General features: G+C 36.9%; 1 protein-coding gene across 4 annotated transcripts in view; it reads left to right on the forward strand.

Annotated features, from left to right (window-relative positions):
• The window catches only part of ZNF594 (zinc finger protein 594), a 35775-nt gene extending 24128 nt beyond the window's left edge, over positions 1–11647 (forward strand). For all 4 annotated transcript variants that reach the window (XM_032268803.1, XM_032268805.1, XM_032268806.1 and 1 more), the window contains one exon: positions 7887–11647. In XM_032268803.1, coding sequence (XP_032124694.1) covers positions 7887–10108 — 2222 coding nt within the window. In that variant the 3' untranslated portion in view covers positions 10109–11647. The remainder of the gene's footprint in view (positions 1–7886) is intronic.

Raw genomic sequence — 11647 nt, forward strand, 5'->3', positions numbered from 1 at the left:
TTTTTTTTTTTTTTTTTTTTTTTTCCTGTATTTTAGTAGAGACAGGTTTTCACCATGTTGGCCAGGATGGTCTTGATCTGACCTCGTTATCCGCCTGCCTCAGCCTCCCAAAGTGCTGAGATTACAGGCATGAGCTACTGCACCCAGCCTTCTATACCTTTACTACTTACAACTATTCATATTTCCTATTTCTTTTTGTTTCAGTTTAGCAAATTATGTTTATCTAGGGATTGTTCCATTTAATCTAAATTTTAAATTTATTGGCATGCTATTCTCTGTTTATCATTTACATGTTTATCATTTACATGTGCCACTTCTTATTCCTGATACTGGTTTATTTGTGTCCTTCTTATTTTGTCTCACTCAATCTTGCTTGAGTTTATCAATCTTACTTGGCTTTTTTTTCCCTTTGAGACAGTGTCTCATTCTATCTCCCAGGTTGTAATGCAGTGGTGTGATCATAGCTCACTGCAGCCTGGAACTCCTGGGCTCAAGTGATCATCCTCCTGCCTTATCTGCCTACGTAGCTGGGATTAGAGGCATATACCACCATGCCTGATTTTTTTATTTTTTGTAAAGGTAGGGGTCTCACTATGTTGATCAGGCTGATCTCGAACTCCTGGGCTCAAGCTATCCTCCCACCTCAGCCTCCCAAATTGCTGGAATTTCAGGTGTGAGTCACCATGCCTGACATTACATGGCTTTTTTAAAAGAACTATTTTTAGTCCTTTTTCTTTTATGTTTGAGTTTTATTACTTTCTGTTCTTTATTACTTTATTACATTATTAGAGCTTTATTTGTGTATCTTTTCTAACCACTCGAATTAGATATTGATATCATTGATTTCAGCTCTTCTTTTCTAATTGTTTAGGGCTATCAGAACTATGTCACATTTTCTTATATAGCATCTTCATAATTTTTGAGTGGAAAATATTTTATAATTTCTATTGTGATACCTTTTATCCTTGGATATTTTATCCTTGGGTTATTTTCAAATGTTTTTGTTAATTTTATGCCATTTGGGAATTTTCTAGCAATCTTGTTGACTTTAATTCTCCTATGGTCAGACAACATGCTCTGAATTATGTCAGTATTAGCAGAATTTTGTAAACATTTTGTGCTCTTGAAAAAATCTATAGCCTAGGTATTGAGTATTAAGTACAATTTCTAGATGTGTCAGGAGATTAAGTTTGTTAGTTATGTTAATATCTGTATACTTACAGCTTATTCTATTATTTGAGAAAGTTTTTTTAAGTCTGCTAGTGAGACTAGACATTTGTTTCCTATTTAGTTCATTTAATTTTTTTTTCTTTCTGTATTTGAAGCTGTGCTATTATGTAATACAAAGTTATCACTATGGTAAATTGGCTTTTGTCATTATGAAGTATCTTATTTCTTAATGGTTTTTGCCTTAAAGTCTGTTTTGCCTGTTATCAATATTACTACAGCATCTTTCTTTTGGTTGTTGTTTGTATAGTACATCTTTTCTCATCTGCTCACTTTCACCTTCTGTGTATTCTTGTACTTTTTGTCTATATTTTATAAGTAGTATATTTTTAATTTTTTAACCAGTCTGACATTTCATGTCTTTCAGAGTTCAGTGTCTTTGTACCTAGTACATTTACATAATGTTTAACTTTGCCATTTTACTGTGAAAGTGTTTTGCCCATTCTGTATTCTTTTTCTTTCCATTCATGCTTTCCTTTAGATTTATCACCTTTTGTTTGTTTGTTTGTTTTTCGAGACGGAGTTTCGCTCTTGTTACCCAGGCTGGAGTGCAATGGCGCGATCTCGGCTCACCGCAACCTCCGCCTCCCAGGTTCAGGCAATTCTCCTGCCTCAGCCTCCTGAGTAGCTGGGATTACAGGCACGCGCCACCATGCCCAGCTAATTTTTTGTATTTTTAGTAGAGACAGGGTTTCACAATGTTGACCAGCATGGTCTCGATCTCTTGACCTCGTGATCCACCCGCCTCGGCCTCCCAAAGTGCTGGGATTACAGGCTTGAGCCACCGCGCCCGGCCCTAGATTTATCACCTTTTGGCCGAACCCAGTGGCTTGTAATCCCAGCACTTTGGGAGGCCAAGGCTGGCAGATCCCCTGAGTCAGAAGTTCGAGACCATCCTGGCCAACATGGAGAAATCCCGTCGCTACTAAAAATACAAAATTAGCTGGGCATGGTTGCACACGCCTGTAATCCCAGCTACTCGGAAGGCTGAGGGAAGAGAATCACTTGAACCCAGGAGGCGGAGGTTGTGGTGAGCCGAGATTGTGCCATTGCACTCCAGCCTGGGCAACAAGAGCAAAACTCCCTTTAAAAAAAAGAAAAAAAAGGCCGGGCACGGTGGCTCAAGCCTGTAATCCCAGCACTTTGGGAGGCCGAGGTGGGTGGATCACGAGGTCAAGAGATCGAGACCATCCTGGTCAACATGGTGAAACCCCGTCTCTACTAAAACTACAAAACATTAGCTGGGCATGGTGGCGCATGCCTGTAATCCCAGCTACTCAGGAGGCTGAGGCAGGAGAATTGCCTGAACCCGGGAGGCGAAGGTTGCGGTGAGCCGAGATCGCGCCATTGCACTCCAGCCTGGGTAACAAGAGCGAAACTCCGTCTCAAAAAAAAAAGAAAGAAAAAACGATTTATCACCTTTTGTTGTTCTATTTCCCCTCTCTAGTCACTTGGTAATTATAATATTTTAAATTATTTGTTCAGCAGATAACCCTGAGATGAAACCCTGCATCCGTGATTCAATAGTTATATGTAGGTTTTTCCCTCTTCCCAAGCAATAAAGAGATCTTAGAGTAGCTTATTCCATTTAACCTCACATATATTATTGAAATTATATATTTTAATTCTATATATGTCCAACCATGTCAGACACTATTATGTTTTATGCAGTCAATATTCATTTAAAATATTCATTTTTGCCTTTCCTTTCTCTTCATTTTTTTCAATGCTGAGCTTGTATCTGAGATTATTTTTCTTCTGCCTAAAAAACATCCTTTAATATTTCCTTTTACTCAGATATGCTTATCCCATATTCTCTTCTGTTTTTTTTCCGAAAATATCTTCATTTGACCTTCATTTTGAGGGGATCTTTTTGTTAAGTTTGGAACTTTAGATTGGCAGTTATATTCTTTCAGCATTTCAAAGGTATCATTTATTGTTTTCTGTCTTACATAGAATCTGTTGAGAAGTGAACCATCTGTCTAAACTTTTATATAAAAGGCAAGGCAGCAATATTTTCGGCTTTGTGGAATCATAAGGACTCTGCTGCAACTACTCCACTCTGCCAGTGTAGCACCAAAGCATCTATAGGCAACACATTAACCAAGTAGCGTGGTTGAGCTCCACTAAAACTTCACTTACAGACTCTGAAATTTGAATTTCATACATTTAAATGTGTCAGAATATCATTCTTTTGACATATTTTTCAACCACTTTAAATGTAAAAATTGGCTAGGCGTGGTGGCTCATGCTTGTAATCCTAGCACTTTGGGAAGTTGAGGCAGGCGGATCACTTGAGGCCAGGAGTTTGAGACCAGTCTGAGCAATATGGTGAAACCCCATCTATACTAAAAATACAAATTTTAGCCAGCCCAGGCATAGTGGTGTGATCTTGGCTCACTGCAACCTCCACCTCCAAGGTCGAAGCAATTCTCCTGCCTCAGCTTCCCAAGTAACTGGGACTACAACAGGTGCCTGCCACCACAGCCAACTAATTTTTGTGTTTTTAGTAGAGACAGGGTCTCACCATATTGGCCAGGCTTGTCTCTAACTCCTCCTTGTGATCCACCCGCCTTGGCCTCCCAAAGTGCTGGAATTACAGATGTGAGCCACCGCACCTGGCTCTCTCTTTTTTTGGCTGCTTTTAAGAGTTTAGTTTTCAGCAGTTTTACTGTTGTGTGCTTTAGTGTAGTTTTCTTCATATTTCTCGCACTGAAGATTCATTTGGCTTCTAAGGTTTGTGACTTGATTTTTTTTTTTTTTTTTGTCTGTTGTGGAAAATTCTAAGGTATATTTCTTTGACTCAGCTTCTGACCATTCTGTCTCACTCCTCTTTTTAACCTTCTAGGACTCTGATTACATTGTGCTAGACCTTTTCACCCTTCCTGGATGTCTCTTATGCTTTTCTAAAGTTTGCAAGTTTTTCATCATTTTGTGCTTCAATATGGATACTTTATACTGACCTATCTTCCATTTTGCTAACTCTCATGTGCTGTCTCTACTGTGCTCTTGTCTCATACTTTAAGTTACTATATTAATTTTTCAGTTCTAGAATTTTCATTTGGTTATTTTATACTTTAGAAATCTTTGTGAGATTGTTAATCTTATGTTCTTAAACATAGTTATCCTAGTTATTTTCAAGTTTATGTCTTGAGACCTCAATTATCTGGATTTATTTTAGATTTTAGATCTGTTTCTTGATTTTTTTTCCCATGTCACATTTCTCTCTCTCTCTCTCTTTTTTTTTTTTTTTTTTTTTTTTTTTTTTTTTTTTTTGAGACAATGTTTTGCTCTTTTACCCAGGTTGGAGTGCAGTGGTGCAATCTCAGCTCACTGCAACCTCTGCCTCCAAGTGATTCTCCCACTTCAGCCTCCTGAGTAGCTGGGACTACAGGCACACGCCACCATACCTGGCAAAAATTTTTTTGTATTTTTTAGTAAAGATGGGTTTTGCCATGTTCCCAAGCTGGTCTTGAACTCCTGACCCAGGAGATCTGCCCATGTTGGCCTCCCAACGTGCTGGGATTGCAGGTGTGAACCACCACACCTGGCCTTGTCTCCATTTAGGCCTGTTATTTTCGATTGGGTATCAGGCATTGACTACGAAAATCTATGGCAATAATAAGAGGTTCTAGATTATGTAATTTTCCCCATAGAGAATTAATGTTTGCTTTTGTCAGGCTGCTAGGCTAGGAGCTATAACAATCTTCAGTCGCTTTAATTCATTGCGAAATTTAAATCAGGTGGGTTTTAGTCCTTGAGCCAGCTGGTCTGTTTCTTAATCATTCTATTTGTAGGGCTTATCCCCTTAAGATTCTAGCCAAACCCTAGTTTTTCTAGAATTGTCCTGCTTAGAGGACCTAAATCCGTCTGTCTTTCTTGCCCTATGAGTTTATTAAAAGTTCTGCTTCATTATTCAGCATCTCAGTCATTTCTTAGAGAATTAACAGGCATTTGAAGGGGAAAATGGCACCAAATACCTGGATCCTTTTTTTAGTTTTCATTCTTCTCTTGTAATTTTTAAAGTCTTTCTAGCTTTCAAATGCTTCCAAACAGACTTTGTTTCTTTTGTCCAACTTTTTGAATTGTTCTCAGCAATTAAGTTGGTCCAGATTACTTAATCTGACATCCCTAAAGTGCAGACCTCTCAAATATAAGAGGTTTTATTTCTGGTTTTCATTCTTATTGTCTGGGACTAACATTTTGCTTTCACTCAAGAAAGGTGAGAATTTAGTGCATATAAATTAATGAAATTTCTATAAGTAAATTTATTGAAGAAAATTTCTAATTGCTAATATAACGTTTTTGTACTCTAAGCTTTTATAAATTTAGTGCATCTTGTAGCAAATTTTTCTGCTTTCCAACTTCTTATTCTTTGGCTTTTTAAATTTATTATTAGTTACTGAATTCCAAATTGGTGCTACAGACATGTTTTCTCTAGCTTTTCTTCTTATTTTATTTTTGAGACAGAGTCTTGCCATGTTGCCAAGGCTGGAGTGCAGTGGCGCAATCTCAGCTCACTGCAACCTCCGCCTCCCAGGTTCAAGCAATTCTCCTGCCTCAGCCTCCCGAGTAGGTGGGATTACAGGCGTGTGTCACCACACCCTGCTAATTATTATTTTTTTAGTAGAGACCGGTATCAACCACATTGGCCAGGCTGGTCTCAAACTACTGACCTCAGGTGATCCACCCACCTCAGCCTCCCAAAGTGCCGGGATTACAGGCATGAGGCATGGTGCCCAGCCTTCTTTTATTTATTTGTTTATTTTGAGACAGGGTTTTACTTTGTCACTCAGGTTGTAGTACAGTGATGCAATCATAGCTCACTGCAGATCCTCTAACTTCAGCTTTCTAAGTATTTAGGACAACACATGCGTACCACCATGTCTGGCTCATTTTTTATTTTTTGCAGAGATGGGGCCTCACTGCATTGCCCACATTGGTCTTAAACTCCTGGGCTCAAGCAGTCTTCCTGCTTTAGCCTCCTAAAGTGCTGGGATTACAGGCATGAGCCACCACACCCAGCCTTGTAGCTTTTTTTCTGACAGTGAAACGTTGTTTTTTTTTTTAAATCAGATTTTGGCAATATAATATCCTAGGACAACAAAAAATATGCTCAAATGAATTAAAACCATTTAAAGGTAAAAGAATGATAAAAAATAGCAACAGCATGACAGAAAATTAAATTTTATAAAAGTAATTTAGACAAATCATACTGCTTAAAAGTGAGTTTTAAAGTCATAAAACTGACTGGGCACAGTGGCTTACAGCTGTAACCCTAGCATTTTGGAAGGGTGAGGAGGGTAGATCACTTGAGTCCAGGAGTTGGAGACCAGCCTGGCCAACATAGCAAAACCCTTTCTCTACTAGAAATTAGAAAAATTAGCTGAGTATGGTAATGCATGCCTATAATCCCAGCTATTTTGGAAGTTGAGGCACAAGAACCACTTGAACCCAGGAGGTGGAGGTTGCAGTGAGCTGAGAGTGCACCACTGTACTCCAGTCTGGGCAACAATGAAACTCCGCCTCAAAAATAAAATAATAAAGTCATAAAACCATTCTACCATCTGCAAGCATTTTTACTGAATATATATTTAAACATTGAAGCACAATTACCTGAAAATGAATTAGAAGTTTTAAAAAGCATTAAAGTATCTTAAAAATAAGATATTGCATATACAAACAAGTTGCAAGACCAGTATCCTACAGTGTTTTTTGGGTTTTTTTTTTAGAGAATTTTAGAGAAGCTGTCAGAAATGTTCTTAGGGCCATAAAAAAGTTGTAAAGTCTACCCTTAATTAAATAATAATTATCACTATTTGAAATATCTGTAAGTATAAATATTAATTTTTAACTAGTTTATTGTTCAGCTCTGTTTGAAAATCAGTGTTTTTTTCCATGTAAGTTTTATTAAAAGGTATGTACAAAGACTTGAATAAACTATTCTGCCAGTGAAATTTGAGAAAGCTCTGACAAAGCTAGTCAATCAAGAATGAGAACAAATAGAAAGTATGGTTGGGAACTAATGTCTGGTTTGTGGAGTAAATAGAAAGCAAGGAAGTATGACAATTCGTGAGTTTGTCAAAAGTTGAAGAATACCATCTTAAATAGTTGGCTCTAAAACATGAATGGATTTTTTTTTTTAAGAGACAGAGCCTTGCTCTGTCACCTAGGGTAGGGTACAGTGGCACAATCTTGGCTCACTGCAGCCTCTACCCCCTGGGATCAAGCAATCGTCCTACCTCAGCCTCTTAAGTAACTAGGACTACAGGTGCACACCACCATGCCTGGCTAATTTTTGTATTTTTTTTGGTAGAGACAGGGTTTTGTGCTTTGTTGCCCAGGCTGGTCTCAAACTCCTGAGCTCAAGCAATCCTCTCACCTTGGCCTCCCAAAAGTGCTGGGATTATAGGCATGAGCCACTGTGCCCAGCTGAATGGACTTTTTTAATGGGAAAGTTTCATTGAATTTACTACTTTAGTTTTTACTGAACCAGCCTCCCTTAGCCCTCCCTTCCTCTCCCTAGAAAACAAGTCAGTGTGAAACCAATTAAAACCACATATTCATTATCCATATATTTATTACTTTTATTATTCTGTTTAGTGAGATTTCCCCAGCTTAGGAAAGGAATTACTTGATTTTTCTCTTTTTTACCCCAGACCTGGAGACCAAACCTGCAACCAAGAATGCTACACGAACAAAGGATGTTTCTGAAGATTTATCACAGCAGGCCATAGTAGAGAAACATACAGAGAATAGTCTATGGGATTCCAGAATGGAAGGGTTATGGAAATGGAATGATAGGATATTGAGATTACAAAATAATCAGGAGAATCATTTGAGTCAAAGAATAATTACACTCAAGAAGACTCCCACTAGTCAAAGAGGCTTTAGATTTGAATCTATTCTTATTCCAGAACCAGGTGTTCCCACAGAAGAGGTTCATAGTAGATACCAAACACAAGAGGAAAATTTCGCAGAAAATATGGATTTGATTACAGATACCCATTTGAGAAAGATAATTTGCAAGGAAATGAAAGGCAGCAAAGCCATAAGGCAGACTTCAGAACTTACTTTGGGGAAAAAATCCAATAATAAGGAAAAACCCTACAAATGCAGTACCTGTGAAAAGGCCTTTCGTTATAGGTCATTGCTCATTCAGCATCAAAGAACTCACACTAAAGAAAAACCTTATGAATGTAATGAATGTGGGAAAACATTCAGCCAGCCTTCATATCTCAGTCAGCACAAAAAAATTCACACTGGAGAAAAACCCTATAAATGTAATGAATGTGGAAAGGCCTTCATTGCTTCTTCATCACTTATGGTACATCAGAGAATTCACACTAAAGAGAAACCTTATCAGTGTAATGTGTGTGGGAAATCTTTTAGCCAGTGTGCCCGTCTTAATCAGCACCAGAGAATTCAAACTGGTGAGAAACCTTATAAATGTAGTGAATGCGGGAAAGCTTTTAGTGATAAGTCAAAACTTGCAAGACATCAGGAAACTCACAATGGTGAGAAACCCTACAAATGTGATAATTGTGGGAAAGCCTTTAGGAATAAGTCGTATCTTAGTGTACATCGGAAGACCCATACTGAAGAGAAACCATATCAGTGCAATGAGTGTGGGAAGTCTTTTAAGAATACCACAATTTTTAATGTGCATCAGAGGATTCATACTGGAGAGAAACCTTTTAGATGTAATGAATGTGGAAAAGCCTATAGAAGTAATTCAAGCCTTATCGTACATATAAGAACCCACACTGGGGAAAAACCCTATGAATGTAATGAATGTGGGAAAGCATTCAACCGCATTGCAAATTTCACAGAACATCAGCGGATTCACACAGGAGAAAAACCCTATAAATGTAATGAATGTGGGAAGGCGTTCATTAATTATTCATGCCTTACTGTACACCACAGAATGCATACAGGAGAGAAACCTTATAAATGTAATGAATGTGGAAAGGCCTTCATGCGTTCTTCTTCTCTAATTATACATCAGCGTATTCATACTGAAGAGAAACCTTATCTGTGCAATGAATGCGGGGAGTCTTTCAGAATAAAATCACACTTAACTGTACATCAGAGAATTCACACTGGAGAGAAACCATATAAATGTACTGACTGCGAGAGGGCCTTCACCAAAATGGTAAATCTCAAGGAGCATCAGAAAATTCATACTGGAGTGAAACCCTATAAATGTTATGATTGTGGAAAGTCCTTTAGGACTAAATCATACCTTATTGTACATCAAAGGACACATACTGGAGAAAAACCATATAAATGTAATGAATGTGAGAAAGCCTTCACTAATACATCACAGCTTACCGTGCACCAACGAAGGCATACTGGAGAGAAGCCCTATAAATGTAATGAATGTGGAAAGGTTTTCACAAGTAACTCAGGCTTTAATACACATCAAAGAACACATACTGGAGAGAAACCATTTAAATGTAACGACTGTGGGAAAGCATTTAGCCAGATGGTACATGTCACAGAACACCAGAAAATCCACAGTGGAGAGAAGCCCTATAAGTGTGATGTCTGTGGAAAAGCCTTCAGGAGAGGTTCTTACCTTACAGTGCATTGGAGAACACACACTGGAGAAAAACCCTACACCTGTAAGGAATGTGGAAAGGGTTGTATTACTGTATCACAGCTAACCTTACATCAGAGAATTCATACTGGGGAGAGGCCCTATAAATGTGAAGAATGTGGAAAAGCCTTCAGAACTAACTCAGACTTTACTGTACACTTGAGGATGCATACTGGAGAAAAACCCTATAAATGTAATGAATGTGGAAAAGCCTTCAGGAGTAGTTCAAGCCTTACTGTACATCAAAAAATACATCAGAGAGAAACTCAGTCAATATGAAGATGGTAAGTCATTCATCCAGATGTCAACTCCAGAAGATGAATCTTATAAACTATATATTATGAATATAGGAAAATCTTCATTAGGAATTCAGAAATTATACAGAGAAGCTCTATAAACAATTATGTAGGAAATAATAATATTAATTTGTAGAAGTTATAAGAAAACTCTCACTAGAGGAAAATAATGAACAAATGAAAGCTTTTATCCAGATTTTATACTTTACTCTTTTAACAAATTATCTTCAGTTAATTGCCTATATATGTATTTGCCTATTTTTCTATTCATTTATCTGTCTTTTCTTATAAACTTAGAGGAACTTTTAATACATTTTAGGTATTAATCATTTGTCATTATGTAACATGTTTTTCCTAATCTAGCATTTGCCTTTATACTTTTTAGTAATGGCACAACATTTTTTTAAGAAAATATATCATTTTCTTTTTAGATTTTTTATTTACTCATTTTACTTAAAACAGATCTCCTTAATGCCTAGGTTATACGTAGCATCCTAAATTTCTTTTTAAGATTTTGATGATTTTATTTTTTACATTTAAGTCTTTAATCCCCCTGGACTGGATGGTTCTTCATAGGAGAGCAACTCTAAGTGATAATTAACCCATGAAAAGATTTTGAACCTAAAAAGTACTCAGGGAAATGAAAATGGAAATGAGCAGTGAGATGAAACTTCCCCTTCATGGATTTGGTAAATGTTAAGAGATCTTTTGCTATTGGGGTTTGGAAAACCATGTATCCTTATTTAAAGGTTACATAACATATTTCCACCATCAGTCCAACAATATACATTTAAAAGCTTAAAACATATATACTGTTAGGCCCAGCAGTCTCACTTTTGGGATCTGTCCAATAGAAACAAAAGCAGCATCAATGCATAAGAATATAAATAAACATGTTTGTTGAAGTATTGTTTGTAGAAGGGGCAAAGCCCCAACTGCAAACACAGTGAATGCCCATTAATATGGGAAATGGTTAGATAAATTGTGACATATCCATATTATGGAACAGTGTGAGAGTAATTTTTTAAATGAATTATATACTAGCTGATTTCAATGTATTTCCACAATGTATGATAAATAATTGCTTTATAGCAGAAATGTATATATACAGTATTTCATTTTTGTTAAAATAATCATACTCATTATTTTGTATTTATGTGTGTGTGTGATTAGATGCACATGGAGACAGGTATGGAAGAATATACACCAGGCTGTTGATATTGATTACCTTGAGGGGAGGGAGCAAAGGAGAAATAGAGATGAGGGGAGAGTGTAAAAACAGAAAAATGTAAATGCAACACATATGGTATAAAACTGTGTATGTAATATTATGTATTTATGTGAACATTTGAGAGAGATGAATGAAAGCATGTTCTCCAAAAAATTAATGATGGTTATTTCTGTTTTAGTGAAGTGTCAGGTATTTTTTGTTTTTTTTTTTTTACTTTCTTTTCTGTGTTTTTAAGTTAAATTTTTCTTTGCAATGAACATACAATATTTATATAAAAAGGAAAAATCTTTT

This window comes from Sapajus apella, unplaced genomic scaffold (assembly GCF_009761245.1).
Source record: "Sapajus apella isolate SASKATOON/1434 unplaced genomic scaffold, GSC_monkey_1.0 scaffold186, whole genome shotgun sequence".
Lineage (NCBI taxonomy): Eukaryota > Metazoa > Chordata > Mammalia > Primates > Cebidae > Sapajus > Sapajus apella.